Here is a 19,878-nt window from a genome sequence, read left to right as displayed (position 1 = left end):
AGTCAGCAATATGTGAACCGTGAACTTCCTGATGTTCAAGCTGGTTTTAGAAAAGGCAGGGGAACCAGAGATCAAATTGCCAACATCCGCTGGATCATGGAAAAAGCAAGAGAGTTCCAGAAAAAACATCTATTTCTGCTTTATTGACTGTGCCAAAGCATTTGATTGTGTGGACCACAACAAACTGGAAAATTCTGAAAGAGATGGGAATACCAGACCGCCTGACTTGCCTCTTGAGAAATCTGTATACAGGTATTACTGGACATGGAACATTGGTTCCAAATCGGGAAAGGAGTACATCAAGGCTGTATATTGTCACCCTGCTTATTTAACTTCTATGCAGAGTACATCATGAGAAAATCCGTAATTACTGGGAGAAATATCAATAATTCTCAGATATGCAGATGATACTACCCTTATGGCAGAAAGTGAAGAAGAACTAAAGAGCCTCTTGATGAAAGTGAAAGAGAAGAGTGAAAAAGTTGGCTTGAAACTCAACACTCAGAAAACTAAGATCATGGCATCAGGTCCCATCTCTTCATGGCAAATAGATGGGGAAACAGTGTAAACAGTGAAAGACTTTAATTTTGGGGGCTCCAAAATCACTGCAGATGGTGACTGCAGCCATGAAATTAAAAGACGCTTGCTCCTTGGAAGAAAAGTTATGACCAACCTAGACAGCTTATTAAAAAGCAGAGACATTACTTTGCCAAAAAACGTCCCGTCTAGTCAAAGCTGTGGTTTTTCCAGTAGTCATGTATGGATGTGAGAGTTGGACTATAAAGAAAGCTGAGTGTGGAAGAATTGATGCTTTTGAACTGTGGTGTTGGGGAAGACTCTTGAGAACCCTTTGGACTCCAAGGAGATCCAACCAGTCCATCTTAAAGGAAATCAGTCCTGCATATTCATTGGAAAAACTGATGCTGAAGCTGAAACTCTAGTACTTTGGCCGTACTGATGCGAAGAACATTTGAAAAGACCCTGATGCTGGGAAAGATTGAGGGCAGGAGGAGAAGGGGACGACAGAGGATGAACTGGTTGGATGGCATCATCAAGTCAATGAACATGAGTTTGAGTAAGCTTTGGGAGTTATGATGAACAGGGAGGCCTGGCGTGCTGCAGTCCATGGGGTCGCAGAGTCAGACACGACTGAGCAACTAACTGAACTTTACTGAGAAGGATTTTATGATGCTAAAATGAGTTAATACTTGTACAGTGTGAAAAGCAGGGCCTGACACATACTTGATACTATATATTTTAAATAAATTGATGAAAGAAGTCAGAACATAGAGCAGAATTGAGTCATCAGAGTTTGAACGTGCATCTAATGGCTTCCCTTACAAAGGAAAAATTCATGTATCCCGAGTGGTGCAATTGGTTAGTGCATGGTACTTATTTAGGTACAGATTCATGAATTTGCTTGACCTTTAGTTTGAGAGCTTTGTAATAGTTGTGTCATACAGAAGGATTTGAATTCTCAGTACATACAGTGATTCACTTTTCCCCTTTGTATCTGCCATTTGGAGTTGACCTTTAAGATTGTTTTTACTATTATATGAACTAGGGAATCATTATCTATGACACTTCCAGATTTTTTTAGGATAAATTTAATTTTGTTCTTAAGAGCTCCTTTGAGCCATATTTTATCTGGTCTTTGAGGGCCTTCATGAGAAAAATCATTAGATGAGAAGGAGGACAAACCTACTACTCAAACCAGAGGACAGAATTTCACTGTACTTTTGCTTATAACTTGATTTCAAATTTATAATAGCAGTTTACCAAATATTTAGAGTAATTTTTTAATAGACTTTATTTATTGGAAAAATTTTAGATTTACAGAAAAATTGAGCAGAAAATAGAGTTCCCATTTACCCCTGCCACTCAAGCATGCATAGCTGCTTCCACTCTCCACATCCCACACACATTTGTTATAGTCAAGGGCAATTTCTAAAAACAAACGCTGAGCTTCAGAGCTGTGTTGATAGTCAACAGTGCTGTACTTTTTTCTAAATCTTTTGGGAATTCCCATTAGTGCTAACTTTAGAGTCAATTCTTATATTACAGAATAAATTAACAGGATTTCTTTGTTCCAGCCTGTTTATGTTTTTGGCCAGAAAATAATATGGCTTAACCACATTCATCAGCGTTGGCTTTGAATGACCTTTTAGCTATTTACATAAATTTAATTTTTCTCTAAAGTTCAAGTTTTACACCACTTGAGTTGTTCCAAAAGATGCTTTGTGGACATTTTCTATATTTCATTTCATTATTGGAGAAGGCAATGGCAACCCACTCCAGTACTCTTGCCTGGAAAATCCCATGGATGGAGGAGCCTGGTAGGCTGCAGTCATGGGGTCGCAAACAGTTGGACACGACTGAGCGTCTTCAGTTTCACTTTTCACTTTGATGCATTGGAGAAGGAAATGGCAACCCACTCCAGTGTTCTTGCCTGGAGAATCTCAGGGATGGCGGAGCCTGGTGGGCTGCCATCTATGGGGTCGCACAGAGTTGGACATGACTGAAGCCACTTAGCAGCAGCAGCATTTCATTATTTGTTTACTCGTTACTGGTGCCGGCTCCCTCAGGAGGTAGACTAACTAGGTTTGATTTAACCTCTGTCCTCTACACGTGCAGCTTTCTACTTAAGAAAGAGTTGGGCAGGCATACGCTCAGAATCTACAGACTCGTGTTACCCAGTACTCCTTATTATTTAGTTTGACAGTTAAATACTTGTGTATTACTGATACCTAGTATGTGCCAGTGTTGTATAAATATAAATTCATCTGACTATCATAATGATTGTAGGAGCTAGGTAGCTCTTTTAGAGTAGAGTTAATTGAGGCACAGAAAGATTGGGTAATGTCTGGGTTCCAGGAGGCATTCACAAATGACAAATGGAGGGGACTTCCCCAAGGAAACTGCTTTGAAGGACACAGCACATATTTGAATGTTTAAGTTCTATTCTACTTGACTGAAAAACAGAGCCTGTTACTGTGAATTTCCATCTTTTTTACTTAACTTTTCACCTTGTTTGGGAGCCATGGTCTTTCCCATATCAGACCTGAGGGCTGAAGGCATTATCGGACTTAATTTTGAATGAAAATACATTGATTATTTTGATGTATCATGAGCACTTTCATTGCAGAAAGAATGGACTCCAGAGATTGTTATTTCAGGACACTTTGATGGTGTCCAAGACCTAACGTGGGATCCAGAAGGAGAATTTATCATCACTGTTGGTACTGACCAGACAACTCGACTTTTTGCTCCTTGGAAGAGAAAAGACCAGTCACAGGTAAAACATCTTCCTTCTTGATGGATCCACTTGAAAAGAACATCCCTGAGTTCATGAAGAGAGGGGCAGCAACATAAGCCATTAGGGAAATGCAAATTAAAATGATGAGATGCCACTGCACACCCTCGGGATATCTGAGGTATAAAATACAGACAGTGGCAAGTGGTGGTAGGTTGCAGAGAGACCGGAACTTTCATACATTACCAGTGGGAATGCAAAATGTTACAGCTGCCCTGGAAAATAGGTTTCTTGAAAACTGAAGCATTCCAAAGAAGACATAAGATGGCCAGGAGATGCGTGAACAGATGCTCAACACTAACCATCAGGGAACTGCAAATCAGAACCACAATGAGATACTCCCTTTCATCTCTCAGAGTGGCTGTGATCAAATAGGTAACAAACAGCGAATGGTGGCAAGGATGTGGAGAAAAGGAGCCCTCCTGCCCTGTTGGTAGGATCGTAAATTATAGCAGTGCTATGGAAAATGGAGTGGATGCTCCTCAAAAAATTAAAAATAGAACTACCCCATGATCTAGGAATTTCATTTCTGGGTATTTATTTAAAGAAAACAAAACACTAATTTGAAAAGACACATCCACCCCCATGTTTATTGAAGCATTATTTACAATATTTACATGTATTTATTTAATATAATTATTGTAAATAATTACATTATTAACAATAGCCAAGATATGAAAGCAGCTAAGTATCTAGTGAGTCAGTGAGTGAAGTTGCTTAATCATGTCCGACTCTTTGCGACCCCATGGACTGTAGCCTACCGGGCTCCTTCCTCCATGGGATTCTCCAGGCAAGAGTAATGGAGTGGGTTGCCATTTCCTTCTCCAAGCTAAGTATCTGCTGATAGATAAATAAAGAAGACATGGTATATATACAGTGGAATATTAGCCATTAAAAAATGAGCCATTATAACTGAGTCAACTGTGCTGTACAGCAGAAATTAATACAGCCTTTTAAATCAACTATACTTCAGTGAAATTAAAGATTAAGAAAAAATTTAAAAGAGGAAAATAAAGTCTTGCCATTTATAATAAAATAGATGAATCTAGAGGATACTGTGCTAAGTGATACAAGTTAGATGGAGAAAGACAATGTGATATATATGTATAATCTAAAAACAAACGAACAGACAAAGTGAAAACAAACTTACACAAAAAACAAATGGGTGTTTTCCAGAGGTGTGGAGCTGCGCGAAGTAGGTGAAGGGATGAAAAGGCACAAACTTTCAGTTGTAAATAAGTCACAGGGGTATGGTATAGAGCATAAGGAATGTGGTCAGTAATGTTTTAATAACTTCACATGAGGACAGGTGGGTGGTTACTAGGTTTATTATGGTGACCGTTTTGTAATGTATTTAAATGTCAAGTCACTATGTTGTACACTGTGTTGAAACTAACATAATATTACATATTTCAACTGTATTTCAGTAAAAAAACAAATTTAAGCATGCATGTATTCTTTATAATTCAAACAATTCAAATGTTAGTTGCCAAATTGTGTTTACTTTAGTTCCACAAAAAAGTTCTCTTATACCTTGTAATTTTAGTTTTAATTCATTAGGAAACACTGTCAGATGTGCAGTAAAAGCTAATTTCTAATATCATATAGTGTCACTTAATAGTGGTTGAGCCCAGTGTTTGTTGAAGAAACCTTTCAGTCTTGGCCCTAAGCTTTCAAAAACCACAATAAAACTTTACCACTGATAAATCATTGAACTGAGCTATACTACAAAGTATACTCAGTTTCTGATAAAAATTCATGAAACTGACTGTGCTAATGAAATTGGCCATTGGCATTTCTGCTTTAGCAGCATTTTGGTAGATTAAAATTAAGAGAGAACATTGGGAGCACACTATAGTCAAGCAAAAAAGGCAAATGATTTTGGAGTGGTTTTCAGTGACTCTTGATAATTTGCTACCAGTATGACTCAGTAGTTGTTTACTCATGATCCTTTAAAAAAAAAAATTTTGGTAAATCAGACTTTATCCAAAGTGTGAAATTCTGCCCTTTGAAAGACGCTATCAGGTAAATGAAAAGATGAGTCACAAGCTGGGAGAAAATATTTACAAAACACATATCTGATAAAGGATTTTTATCTAGAGTCTACAAAGAATTTTTTAGAACTCAGTAAAAACAAAAACAGACAATCCAGTAAAAAAGAGGAGCGGGGGGAATGGGGCAAAAGATATTTCTCTGAAGATGATGTATTAATGGAAAGTAAGAACAGGAAAAGATTTCAGTACCATTAGTCATTAGGGAATGCACGTTAAAGCTATAATGAGATACCATTACATCGCTGTTAGAATGATTAATGTTGAAAGGCTGACTTGCACAAGTGCTGATGAGGGTGTGGGCAGCTGGATCTTTCTTACACTGCTGGTGGGATTGTAAAATGTATAGGCACTTTGGGAAATAATTTGACAGTTTATTAAAAATTATACAATCATCATTCAATTATCATACCCATAGGAAGTGTTTACTCAAGAGAAATGGGAGCATATATTCATACAGAGACTTGTAATGAAAGTTCATGACTGTTTTCTCAGTAAGACAGCTGGAAACAACCCAGATATCTGAGTAGGTGAGTGGATCAGTAATTTGTGGTATAGCCATACAAAAGGAATACTACTTTTGTATGGCTATACCAAGAAAAAAGTATTGAACTGTACATAACAACATGGATGAATCTGCCCCATGGTCATATTTCCGTGGCATAATGAATGATTTTATGTCTGATACTTTGCTTGTTGAAAAGAATTCAGTTTTTGAAATGTGCGATCATTTTTTTTTAATCTTTTTTGGCACCCAGGTGACTTGGCATGAAATTGCAAGGCCTCAGATACATGGATATGATCTTAAATGTTTGGCAATGATCAGTAGGTTTCAGTTTGTGTCTGGAGCAGATGAAAAAGTTCTTCGAGTATTTTCTGCACCTCGGAATTTTGTGGAAAATTTTTGTGCCATTACGGGTCAGTCAATGAATCACGTGCTTTGTGATGTGAGTATTCCCCTAAATGTTTTAACTAGATCTTGCCACTTCATATAACATTTTAAAGAAGTTTTACTTAAGACTGTAAATGCAGAGTATGGGTAGAAAGGAAGTCAAATCATCTTATCATTGGCTTGATAAATTTTTGTGTATACTGTACAGGCAGTAATTTAAATATTAGTATAATAAATTTTATAACAGGTAAGCCCAAGACACTGTTAAAGAATTAAAATATTAAATTAAGATACAAATACTATGTATATTCACTGTGTTTGGTAACTGTGATAAAACACAATAGGTTATATTTTCAAGGAGATTATCATCTCGGTGTAGATTAGGGGTAGGGGGCAGTGGAGCTCATGTACTTAAAATTGTTAGATAAAACCAGTTAATTGCTGAATCTTGTGTTGGCTAAAGTAATAGTCATAGGAGGAAGTGTCACTGCAGTAATGAGAAAATGGGGCTTCATTTGAATTTTGAAAGGGGTGAGTTTTTATTAATGTTCATTTTTACCCTCTTTCTACAAAAGATTTGAGCACTTATAAAAATACATAGGTTAGAAAAATTAGCAAGTAACCAGTTTTGAAGGAAGGGAAAGCAAGTAGCCAGGTAGTTGCATTACACAGAAATGCATGTCATACAGTCCTTTGCAGTCCTTAGAGTTGGGTCACAAATTTTCTTCTGAGCTTGAGAAGGGTAAGTACACTTTTAATAGGCAGAAGGAAGGCGAGAAAGGGAGCAGAGAAGTGGTCAGAGCTGCTTGAATGAAAAGTGTTACCAAGGGAAATGGAGAACTGGGGCAAGGTCTAGTGGTAGAGGACCTGGGAGGCAGACACAGTTGAGACTCTGGCACTGACGACGGGTCCTGAACAAAGGAAGTGATGAAATGCGCTTTGTGGGGAAGAGTGATGTGGGAGCAGGATACCTTTGAGCTCAGAGACTTTGAAGGCAGGGACATTAGCACCAGTCTGGGAGAAAAACAGAATTGTTTTAAAAGAAATGTCCAGCTGCACTTCCTAGAGTGTCCCATGGACACCTCTGGCCACAGGCTGTCTTAGTTAGGCAAAGAGGAAAGATCCTGGACAGAACAGGATCGAAAGAGGGGCCTGGATTGTGGTCATTAGACGGAACATCGTGTGGAGGGCTGGCTGGTTTGAGGATCAAACAATTCTAGGGATTGAAATGTGGCAGTGGGATTTCATGAGAGGTTAGTCCCTGGTATATATTCAGTTCTGTGTCCCAAGATACAGGGATGCTGTAGACTGGAAAGCCGCTTGCTGCTTTTTAGATGTTTTTTTTCCCCATGTTAAATATTGGGATATGTAGGAACGCCTCTTTTTTGCTGTTTTCCATGGTGTTTCATTTTCTTCGTTTCTAAAATGAAGCATCCTGTGTCTCCGGTAACCAATGTTGGTGAGTTTAAATTCCCATTGCTCATGTTTGTGTTCAGTTCCATCAATACAAAGTTTAGATTTTAAGAGATGCTGTTAGCTTATGGACATGTGCCAATTTTGATGGTTAGTATTTGTTTCACTTGTAATAACTTCATTGATATGCAGCATATAAACAGATTATTGCCACTTTAAAGAGTACTCTGTTGAAAAGTTTTAAAATACTCAAAATTTTAAGTATGTTTAATGAAAATACTATGACTGTGGCTTCCTGGGAAACATGTTTGCATGAGCATCACTAGGGATGTACCCATGAGACTCTCTTGTAAATAAAGGTTCAGGCCTTCCATTTTCAGCCCACTCTTCGCTAGAAGCCATCACAGCGCTTTCCTTGTCAAACCCTGAAACTCACTGAACTGTGAGGGTTCAGTGATCTTGTGGATGAGAGATACCCAACTTTATGGATTGGGTGGGGGCTGGGGCTGGGGTTAGCTGGAGCCTGTCTGCTGGAGAATGAATGCTTAGCATTTCATCTCTTGGTTCAGAAAATGGAAGTCTGGGTAGATAACCTTCAGTGTAAGTGGTCTTTACACTGCTTCTCAGCATTAATGAGCATAGCATTTTTTTTTCCCCCCTGCAGTGCCTGAGGTAACAGTATCTTTTAGCATTTAAGACATGTCTCACACTTTGTATTCCAGCAAGACGGTGATCTTCCAGAAGGAGCTACTGTCCCTGCTTTGGGATTATCCAATAAAGCTGTCTTTCAGGGTAAGACTGAGTTCATCTGAATTCGTCTCCAGAATTACTGAACCTATGGTACTTACTACCTAGTCACACGCTTGTATAACATGTACTAGTGTTCATTACAGGTGATTTCTTTTTTTATAAATCACAGTCCAGGCTCTCTGTCTCTGCTCTCTGTCAGATATTTCATGGTAACTGCTCTGTGTGCCCGTGCACACCCTGAAATAGGTGCTGCTTTTCAAAGTGTATTTCATGGAGCACTTACAACCACAGATACTAATGTGGGTTGCCTGAAAAATGCGTTCCATAGTTTATAAAAAGTTTGGGAGATATTCGGTCAAAGGAAAAGGAAGGAATTGTTATGAAATTGACCACAGTGCATATGGAAAATACCAGAGCAGTGGAAATACCCTTGGCTTTGCAATCACGTGAACACAGCGTTCCTTCCCTTGAAGTGCCACCACTTTCTCACTGGTGGCCTTAACATTGGGATGTGTGTAGGAGACATGGGACCACGTTCATGATGTTGATGCTTCTTTTAAACTAGGAGATATGGCTTCTCAGCATTCTGATGAAGAGGAGCTGTTCAGTAGTGCTGGTTTCGAGTATCACCAGGTGGCCTTCCAACCCTCCTTACTTACTGGTAAGAAAAGGCGAAAGTATGGTTTACTAGAAACACTAGTACACATAGTGTGGCATGTGTCACTGCTGACCTGAATATGTGCTTCAGAATTCACTTGCGTGAAAATAGAAAAATTAACTGCAACACTAAATTTATTATAGAACCTCCCACTGAGGACCATCTGCTGCAAAACACTTTGTGGCCTGAAGTTCAAAAACTGTAAGTTAAACTATACTTAGCTGTTTGGTCTGATTCTATCCTAACTTGTGATACTTTTCCCCCCACAATTTGATTTTCTCCTTTGCTTTCCTCTTAGCCACATTCCCCCACCCCCAGATCTAAAGATCTCTTGGTAGCCTTCATAAGGGGTGAGAATCAAACTTTACTTAGATTTTTATAATGCTGTATTATAGTTCCTAGATTTGTTGGTTTTGATTTTTTTAAAGTAGAGAGGCATAGCACCATTTTTTTTTTTTTAAACTATTACTCTTTTTTTTTCCTACAGTGGTTCCCTATCCAAACCTTTCTGTGATTTGTTATTAATATTTATTATACTGACTGGCTAGGGGTGAAAACTTGTATTTAATTTAGTAGTTTGAATAAGTTATATTATTGCTAGGAAGCTGTATTCTTCTCCACTCTCTGCTTTTACCCCAGATACTTCCCTTGACAGAAATGTTTCTTAAAAGAACTGTGTGTTAGCTAGAGAGATTAATGTTTTCACATTAAAAAATTTTGCAGCATGAGATATATAGATACATTTCCTAAAACAGAGGTCATCCATTTTTTCTTTTTGAATTTTAGATACGGACATGGCTATGAAATATTTTGTGTTGCTTGTAGCAATTCAAAGACTCTGCTTGCCTCAGCTTGTAAGGTAGGGCATGTTACTTTTCTGTTCTGCTTGGTCACAGGTTATTTCAATCAGGCTCCTGCAAGCTTAGTGATACAGGCAGAATTCGACATGAAAGGCCACAGGTGCCTGATTTTTCTGAATCTTGCTTTCTCTGCCTCTTTTGCATCTGTCTCTTCAAAAGCTTGCAGTTGCCTTTTAAATCTATCTCAGCTGCACATTTTTGTTTTTCAGTACTTGGCTTGAGCCGATTTATGCCCCTACTCAAAAACTATTTAATCAGTTATCTGAAAATTAGACCTAAAAACGTGATAAAAATTTTTAGTAATGGGAGTCCTGGAGACACAGGGGAAGGCAAAACCCCGTGTGCATTCCATCTGACCATTTCTCGAGGCCACTCCGGGTGCTGACCTAAAGGAGTCGAGTCCCTTGGTCCATGCCATGGTGAGGCAGGGGGGCGGCCCGGGCAGCGAGTCACCAGTAGGTGGCGCTGCAGAATTGTGCACTTGAGACAGTGGCCTGGGGGAATGGCCTTGAACTTGCTCTTCAGTGTTTATATCCTGTGGAGGATTATGTGAAGGATCTGAGACCCACACATTCCTCTGAATTTCCGCAAATTATCTACTTGTTTTAAACAAGAAAATACATTTATTTACTTGTTTTAAGCATGATGGTAAGAACTGCCCATCTGGATGGCCACCTTTGGGTTTCTTTGTTTTTGGTTTTTTTTCTGTATGTTTGTTTTTTGTCTGTGCTCTTGCTGTGGCTTCTTGCTGTTTGCCTGTGTTGAGCTGAGGTCATCCTAAGAAATAGTGTCATGCTCCTTTTCCCCCACCCTTCTTTGTTTATTGTCCTCTTTGTGAGGGTGGTCCTGAGAGTTCTTCTTTCTGTTAATACAGGGGCCTTTGGGTAGAATAGGGCATAATAGCAATAACAACTGTGCTTCTATTGAGCAAACTTTTTTGTGTCTTAGAGCACTGTTATTCATATAATTATTTTCTCCTTTTCAAGTTGGCTCACTTGTAACTATTCAAATCTTATGCCCAGTTCTTTATTGTATTGTTTTCTTATTACTGAATTTTGAAAAGTTCTGTATGTACACTGGATACTCCTTTATCAGATATTTGCTATGTAGATAATTTTCCACAGTGGCTTGTCTTTTCCTTTTCTTAGTGTTTTTTTCAGAGGGCAGAAGTTTATGTTTTGGTGAAGTCTAATTTATCACTTTTGTTCTGTGTTGAGTTTGTGCTTCTTGTGTAGAATCTTAAGTAATCTTCGCCTGACTCAAAAATCTTCTGCGTTATTAAGCATGTTTGCTGTGCATTATGACTCTAATTCTTTATCAGGTTGCAAAATCTCCCTACAGTTTCTAGTTTGCAAAGAGTTTTGTATCAAGAATGGATGTTAGATTTTGTCAAATTTTTTTCTTTGTTGGCATATCATATGTTTTTCCCTTTTAATTTATTAATATGATGAATTACATTGAATGATTTTTCAAATGATGAACCAGCTTTGCATTCCTGCTCATGATGTATATGTATATACGTTTTAAAAAATTACTTTTTTTATTGAGGTGTAACTGACATATATAACATTGTGTTAGTTTCAGGTGTACAGCATAATGATTCGACGTTTGTTTACATTGGGAAGTGAGCCCCACAGTAAGTCTAGCTAACATCCATCATCATACATAGTTAGAAGAAAAAGTTTTTTCTTGTGCTGAGGACTTTTAAGATCTCAGCAACTTTCACACATGCAGTACAGTATTGATGATAATTGCTGTGCTGCACTGCGTCCCCCTAACTTAGTTATCTGTAGCTGGACATTGGTATCTTTTGACTCTTCACCCATTTCACCCAGCCCTCAATCCTGGCTTCTGGATAGGTGTTAGTGCTGTTAAGTTTTCCTCTAAGTATTGCTTTTGATGCATTCTGCAAATTTTGGTATGTTGTGTTTTCATTTTCATTCAGTTAAAAATACTTTTTAATTTCCTTCATCTTTTATTTTTTAACTATAGGTTATTTTGAAATATATTAGCTTCCATATACTGAGTATTTTTAAGGTATCTTTCTGTTATTGATTTCTAATTTAATTTCATTTTGTTTAAAAAGTGTAGTATAGCTTCAATCATTTGAAATTTAATCTTGGTAAATTTCCATGTTGTCTTGGAGAAGGTAGATTCTGTTTCTGTTGGGTGGAGTGTTCTGAAAAATACGACTTATATTGGTTGACAGCATTACCATCTTTGCTCTTTCAGTTCTGTTGTGTGTGGCATTTTAAAATCTCTGACGACAACTGTAAACTTGTCTTTTAATCTTTGTAGTGCGTTCAGTTTGTACTCTGTGTTTTGAAGCTCTGTTGTTAGATCCTAAGCATTTATGATCGTTATGTTCTCTTGATTAACTGATTAGTTTATTATTATGAAATGAAACTCTTGATTTCTGATAATAGTTTGTGCTCTGAAATCCATTCTGATGTTAATATAGCCACTCCAGCTTTCTTTCTTTTTTTTTGGCCACACTGTGAGGCTTGCACCGTCTTAGTTCCCTGACCAGGGATTGAACTCATGCCCCCTGTAGTGAAAGCATGGAGTCCTTACCACTAGACGCCAGGAATTCCCCAGCTTTCTTTTGAGTAGTGCTTGAATTATGTGTCTTTTTTCATCATTTTAAGTTATTTGTTAACTTTTATCTCAAGTGGATTTCTTGGAGGCAGCATAGAGTTTGATCTTTTTCTTGTCCTGATAATCTTTCATTTTAATAGGGGTGTTTATTAGACTATTTGAATTTAATGTAATAATTCATATGGTAGATTTACTTTATTATCTTGCCATTTGTTTTCTGTTTAATCCATGGTTTTTGACCCATTTTACTTATTTTTGATGAAGTAATTACTTTTTATAATTCCATTTCTTTTGTTTAGCAGATATAACTCTGTTGTGTTATTTCATTGGTTGTTTCACATTTTATAGTATGTGTCTTTAATTTACCACAGTTTAGCATCAAGTAATAGTGCACTGTTCATGAGAAAATAAGTATATTTTCATTTCCTCTATTTTGTGGTATTGTTTTTGTACATTTTGCTTCTTTACAGAAATCCCGTGATACTATTATTTTTGCTTTAATAATCAATTATCCCTAAAGAGATTTAAATAATAAAAAATTTTTTCCATCAGATATAATTTTCCTTCTCCCTGCAGGATATTCCCCAGCATTTTTTGTAATGTAGTTCTGCTGGTTAGGAATTTTTTTGAGTTTTTGCTTGTCTGGAAAATATATATGTCTCCTTCATTTTTAAAGTGTACTTATGGTAGGTAAAGAATTGTTTGTTTTCCTTTCTGTACTTTAAAAATGTTACTTTATTTTCTTCTGACTTGTGTTGCTTTGGATGAGAAGTCCAGTGTAATTTTTCTTTGTTACTCAATAATGGGATTTTTCCCCTCCATGTACAATTTTTTGTTTATCACTGGTTTTAAACAATTTGATTGTTTTTGGTATAATTTTTTCTTATTTCTTGTGCTTGAGTTTTATTGAACTTCTTGGATCTTTCGGTTTATTGTTTTCATCAAATTTGAGGGCCATTAGCTTTTTAAGTGGAGAAGGCAATGGCACCCGTCCAGTAGTCTTGCCTGGAAAATCCCATGGATGGAGGAGCCTGGTAGGCTGCAGTCCATGGGGTTGCGAAGAGTCGGACATGACTGAGCGATTTCATTTTCACTTTTCACTTTCACGCATTGGAGAAGGAAATGGCAACCCACTCCAGTGTTCTTGCCTGGAGAATCCCAGGGATGGGGGAGCCTGATGGGCTGCTGTCTATGGGATCACAGAGTCGGACACGACTGAAGCGACTTAGCAGCAGCTCTTTAAGTATTTTTTCTTTTCATCCTTTTGCAGACCGTAGTTACACCTATATTTGGGTGGTTGATGTTGTTATAGGGTTCAGTGATGTTCTTTTGTTTTTTTTATTTTTTTCTACTCTATGATTCTTTTTGTTCCTTGGGGTAACTGTTCTTTGTTGCCAGACATCAAGTATTTTGAAGTAGCATTGTTTGATGCATTTTGTTTGATCTTTTAGTTTTTTTCATACAAGATAGTAAATCTGGTCCCTGTTACTTCGTATGGACCAGGAGTGAAAGTCTCTTAACTACTAATTACACAGTTAATGCAGAAATGTATTTTGTAAAAATACAATACATACTTGTAAAATTATATAAAATACATACTTGAAAAAATAGTATGGCACTTCCTCAAAAAATTAAAATAGAACTATACCATATGATCCAGCAATTCTGCTTTTGGGTATTTATCCAAAGAGAACGAAAACATTAATTTATAAAAATAAATGTACCCTTGTGTTCATTGTAGCTTTATTTGCAATAGACAAGATATGGAAGCAGCCAAAGCGTCCACTGATAAAGGAATGACTAGGAAGGGGTGGTGTGTGTGCACACATGAATGTGCAGTATAACACAGCCATTAACAAAGAGTGAAGTCTCTCCATCTGTGGCACCATGGATAGACCTGGAGGGTGTTACGCTAAGTGAAATCAGTCAGTCAGCAGACAGAGAAAGACAGATACTAAATGATTTCATTTATATGGAATCCAAAAAAACAAAACAAATGGACAAACAAAACAGAAGCAGATTCGTTGATACAGGGAACAGACAGGGTGTTTTCAGGGTGCAGGTGGAGGGATGATGGAAATAGGGGTATAAGAGGTATAAACTTGGAGTTACAAAATAATTGACAGTTTCAAAATTAGTCACAGGGATGTAAGGTGCAGATAGGGAACACAGTCAATAACAAGGTAGAATATTGTATGTTAATTATAATTTTAAAAATTCTGATTCCACTGCCAGTGTCTAGTCATCATTTCTAATCCCGGTCTGTCTCTTCTCAGGGGTTACACCTGGTTATAGAATTTATAGTATCTTCTGAGAATTTGTGGTTTTTATTTATGCAGATACATGAAGAATACTGTAGAAGCAGTGTGTTACTTTAAAAAGTGGTTTTGTTTTCTTTTTTCCAGTTTATTTCACTCACATTGCTTTATTGTTTCATCTCTGTCCTACAGGCAGCCAAGAAAGAACATGCTGCTATCATTCTCTGGAACACTGCATCTTGGAAGCAGGTGCAGAATTTAATCTTCCATAGTTTGACTGTCACACAGATGGCCTTCTCTCCTGACGACAAGTTCTTACTAGCTGTTTCCAGAGATCGGACCTGGTCACTGTGGAAGAGGCAGGACACGATCCCGCCTGAGTTAGGTAAATGGCTCCTGGCTGGGAAGGGTACTAGTGAGACAGTTATGTCCATTTACTCACTTTGAGCAGCTGTTGGGTAAAGTGAAATGATAACAGAGTGAAGGCCAGAGTCTGGTTACTGTGGGAGTCTTTGAAAGTTTTTGAAATTTGAGGAAGACTTGACCTTCCTTGTAAGGATGATAATGTTTTCAGATATCTTGGTTAAAGAACCATAAAAATCTGTATGTACAAAATTTAGACTTTGCAGGTGGTTACAGAATGCCACCATAAAACCAAGTAGATGATATATACCGAGGATTTTATGGGACAGGAATAATAATATACAGTTAAATTACCCACCTGTTTCACACTGATAATTTAGACATCCACTTGGCTTCCCTGGTGGTTCAGACGGTAAAGAATCCACCGCTATGTAGGAGACCCGGATTTGATCCCTGGGACCGGATGCCATGATCTTAGTTTTCTGAATGTTGAGTTATAAGCCAACTTTTTCACTCTCCTCTTTCACTTTCATCAAGAAGCTCTTTAGTTCTTCTTCACTTTCTGCCATAAGGGTAGTGTCATCTGCATATCTGAGGTTGTTGATATTTCTCCTGGCAATCTTGATTCCAGCTTGTGCTTCATCCAGTCCAGCATTTCTCATGATGTACTCTGCATATAAGTTAAATAAGCAGGGTGACAATATACAGCCTTGATGTGCTCCTTTCGTGGTTTGGAACCAGTCTGTTTTTCCATGTCCAGTTCTAACTGTTGCTTCTTGACCTGCATACAGATTTCTCAGGAGGCAGGTCAGGTGGTCTGGTATTCCCATCTCTTTCAGAATTTTCCATAGTTTGTTGTGGTCCACACAGTCAGAGGCTTTGGAATAGTCAATAAAGCAGAAGTAGATGTTTTTCTGGAACTCTCTTGCTTTTTCCATGATCCAGCAGATGTTGGCAATTTGATTTCTGATTCTTTGATCTCTGCCTTTTCTAAATCCAGCTTGAACATCTGGAAGTTCACAGTTCATGTACAATTGAAGCCTGGCTAGGAGAATTTTGAGCATTACTTTCCTAGTCTGTGAGATGAGTGCAATTGTGCAGTAGTTTGAACATTCTTTGGCATTGCTTTTCTTTGGGATTGGAATGAAAACCAACCTTTTCCAGTCCTGTGGCCACTGCTGAGTTTTCCAAATTTGCTGGCATATTAAGTATAGCACTTTCACAGCATCATCTTTTAGGATTTGAAATAGCTCAACTGGGATTCCATCATCTCCACTGGTTTTGTTTGTAGTGATGCTTCCTAAGGCCCACTTGACTTCACATTCCAGGATGTCTGGCTCTAGGTGATCACACCACTGTGATTATCTGGGTCATGGAGATCTTTTTTGTACAGTTCTTCTGTGTATTCTTGCCACCTCTTAATATCTTCTGCTTCTGTTAGGTCCATACCATTTCTGTCCTTTGTTGTGCCCATCTTTGCATGAAAAGGGGTAGCTCTAATTTTCTTAAAGAGATCTCTAGTCTTTCCCATTCTATTGTTTTCCTCTATTTCTTTGCATGGATCACTGAGGAAGGCCTTCTTATCTCTCCTTGCTATTCTTTGGAACTCTGCATTCAAATGGGTATATCTTTCCTTTTCTCCTTTGCCTTTAGCTTCGCTTCTTTTCACAGCTATTTGTAAGGCCTCCTCAGACAGCCATTTTGCCTTTTTGCATTTCTTTTTCTTGGGGATAGTCTTGATCACATAGCCTTCTGTACAATGTCACGAACCTCCATCCATAGTTCTTCAGGCAGTTTATCAGATCTAATCCCTTGAATCTGTTTGTTTAGATCATACCTGAATAGTCAAGTGGTTTTCCCTACTTTCTTCAGTTTAACTCTGAATTTGGCAATAAGGAGTTCACATCAGTCACTCGAGAGTGACTAATCAGTATAATATCATTTCCTACTAGAAAAATAATTGTATGCTCATAGTCTTCTGGTGAGGGGTCTGCTCCCTGGCCTTGATCTGTTGTAAAAGACATCCATTTATGTGTATAAATTGATGACTAAATTATATGATTTATATGGCACTTAAACATAACTTTCTAATAAGGAAAAACCAGGTTTCTCCACTTTGAGAATAGTGCATAAATGTGTTTCTTTCAGATCCCGTCTTCAGCCTGTTTGCCTTCACTAACAAAGTCACTGCTGTGCACAGCAGGATTATTTGGTCTTGCGATTGGAGTCCTGATGGCAAGTATTTCTTCACTGGAAGTCGGGACAGAAAGGTAATTTTTTTTTAACTTTGTATTTTTTCAAATGTAATATAATAATATTACAGGTATCTTTGGATTTAAAAAACACACATAATCCTAATTTTCTAATATGGTTTTTAAAAATCAGTTTATGTATTCCCTCCTGTGTTTTTTATATGCATACATAAAAAGACTTTTCTTACTTGTTAAATTCTGTAAATATATGTCTCTGAAATATCAACTACAGAGGAGACTCTTCAGACTCATTACCAATATCAGATGGCCCCAGTGGGAGAAAAGTAGGAAATGAAAAGTGTTAAGACTATCCATACTTTTCTTTTTCACACTTGTATGAATTTAAAATTCTGTGAATAACTGTTACCTTTTCATTCATTGGAGGAGGTGGGGTATGTGAGTGTGTGTGTCCCAAGTTTGAAAAAAGTCAGGTTAAGTGAGCTAGCAGTAGGTTCTTGGCCTTGCCCCTTGCCCTTGTTCCCTGGGAAATGTTTGCCTGGCCCAGTCTTGGCTCTGGTGTTCATGCTCTTTAAAACATCCACGGGATTGCAAAGAGTTGGACACGACTGAGCGACTAAACAACAACGTGGCAATAAAGAGAAGGTGGTTCGGTGGGTGAGGATGTTGATGGGGTGGGCTGGGGGGTTTGAATGGAAATTTTCATTCCCAATATATCTTTTGTTTTTTCTTACTATTAAAAATTCTATGTGTAACTGTGGTTAGAAATAAAAGTTATTTTAAAATGTTAAAAAAAAAATATCCTTTCCTTCTCTGCAGTTCCTGCAGACTAGAGGTCTGAGGCGCCTGAGTGCCTCCTTTCCGCTCCCGCCCTCTCAGTCCTAGCCGTGGTGTTCCTGAGCAGGGGACTGACACGGCATGTGCTCAGTGACACACACATGTCGGCCTCTGACACGCCCTCTGTCAGCCCTTCGCTCCTCTCACTGGCCTACTCATGTCTTCCCGGGCATTTATCTTCCTACTGTCTGCAAGCTGCTCAGGCAGCAGGTCTGCTTCCGTCCTCCACAGTCAGGCCGGGCAGCAGACGGTCCAGCTGTGACTCTCAGAGACAGGTCGAGGCTGAAATGGATGAAGCATCATCCATCAGGCGGTCTCGGGAATGCCCTTCTGGTTGCCTGGGCAGAGCCTTCTGCTCAGAGTCTCTCTTTGGTCCTGAAGTTGCAGCTCTTGTCTGTTTCATGGCCCTCTCCATTTCTTTGTGACTGTTCACACCCCTTCGAGGCCTGAGCTTCCAGAAAAGCCTCATTTCTTAGATTAGTATCATCAAGGTTGGGGCCTCCAACCTTGATGAGAGAGCTGAGCTGATTCTCTGAGCTGGGCTGGGGTGTAGAGGAAGAGCCAAGGACTTGATTGGTTCCATACATTTTGAGGTAATTTCTTGGGGGAATGTGCAGGCACCTTGGTGGACCAAATCTCACTGGATCCAAACTGGTTTCCTGAGTATAAAGAGCAGGCCCCTAGGCAGGGACAGTCGACTTTGGCCCAGCACACTTGGGTAGTTGAGATCTCAGACTTGTATCTGCTACATGGTGGCTTCTCTGTGATGCTTGTAGTGCTCAGAAGTCCTGGATCACAAATGAAATGACGAATTAAAAAATTTCAGAGTGTCACTTATGCCATCAAAACTCTCTAATGCATTGCCATTAACAGAAACCTTGCAGAGAGGAAGCGTTACAGAGTGTGATCTGTCTGTGCTAGGTGGTTGTCTGGGGTGAGTGCGACTCCAGCGATGATGCCGTCGAGCACAGCATCGGGCCCTGCTCCTCCGTCCTGGACGTGGGTGGAGCTGTGACCGCCGTCAGCGTCTGCCCGGTGCTTAACCTTTCCCAACGGTCAGTCTCTATGTGGGGGCTTCATCTCATGTTTCTTTAAGAGGACCACTTAGTTTCTCAATGTGTAGCCCTCTTATGCTTTTATCTGTGTGTTCTTTCAGCTTCCAAGTTAAATATTTTTTAAAATAATGCTTATGTTTCTCATAAGAATTTCTAAATTGATAGAACTTGATGGTATTTAGAGTGGTGAAATAGAGATGGGGAGTGTGGCTCAGAGGTTCTTATTTCACCAAATGGAAGACGGTGCTACTTTCTCTATAACGAGTATCTTTAGTATACTGAGGGCCCCACAGCCAGCCAGGGAAGCGCTGGCTCACGGGCCTTGCCCACCAGGGACAGAGGTAGAACTGTGCTCCCTCGATGGAGAGGCGGCTTCTCGAGTGCACAGCAGAGCAGCACACTGGATCCTGGGTCCAAACAGAGTCCTTCATCAGCCAGAGGTAGTCGGGAACCCTGAAGAAATTCATGCTAAATTAATCAGCCTTCACCTTTCTCTTAAAAACAGATATGTGGTTGCAGTAGGACTGGAGTGTGGAAAGATTTGCTTATACTCCTGGAAAAAGACCGATCAAGTTCCAGAAATAAACGACTGGATCCGCTGTGTAGAAACAAGTCAAAGG

General features: G+C 38.8%; 1 protein-coding gene across 3 annotated transcripts in view; it reads left to right on the top strand.

Annotated features, from left to right (window-relative positions):
- Nucleotides 1-19,878, top strand: part of ELP2 (elongator acetyltransferase complex subunit 2) — a 47,220-nt gene that overhangs the window by 25,052 nt on the left and 2,290 nt on the right. For 2 of the 3 annotated variants that reach the window (XM_010849747.1, XM_010849744.1), the window contains 10 exons: nucleotides 3,146-3,295; nucleotides 6,123-6,311; nucleotides 8,392-8,461; nucleotides 8,985-9,080; nucleotides 9,221-9,278; nucleotides 9,864-9,936; nucleotides 14,986-15,178; nucleotides 17,305-17,426; nucleotides 19,125-19,258; nucleotides 19,764-19,875. In XM_010849747.1, the coding sequence (XP_010848049.1) occupies nucleotides 3,146-3,295; nucleotides 6,123-6,311; nucleotides 8,392-8,461; nucleotides 8,985-9,080; nucleotides 9,221-9,278; nucleotides 9,864-9,936; nucleotides 14,986-15,178; nucleotides 17,305-17,426; nucleotides 19,125-19,258; nucleotides 19,764-19,875 (1,197 nt within the window). The remainder of the gene's footprint in view (nucleotides 1-3,145; nucleotides 3,296-6,122; nucleotides 6,312-8,391; nucleotides 8,462-8,984; nucleotides 9,081-9,220; nucleotides 9,279-9,863; nucleotides 9,937-14,985; nucleotides 15,179-17,304; nucleotides 17,427-19,124; nucleotides 19,259-19,763; nucleotides 19,876-19,878) is intronic. The other variant, XM_010849745.1, reaches the window with a different exon arrangement.

Source organism: Bison bison, unplaced genomic scaffold (genome assembly GCF_000754665.1).
Source record: "Bison bison bison isolate TAMUID 2011002044 unplaced genomic scaffold, Bison_UMD1.0 scf7180017864286, whole genome shotgun sequence".
NCBI classification, from domain to species: Eukaryota; Metazoa; Chordata; class Mammalia; order Artiodactyla; family Bovidae; genus Bison; species Bison bison.
The sequence above is the reverse complement of the archived record's forward strand: the minus strand, read 5'-3'. Positions and strand labels throughout refer to the sequence as shown.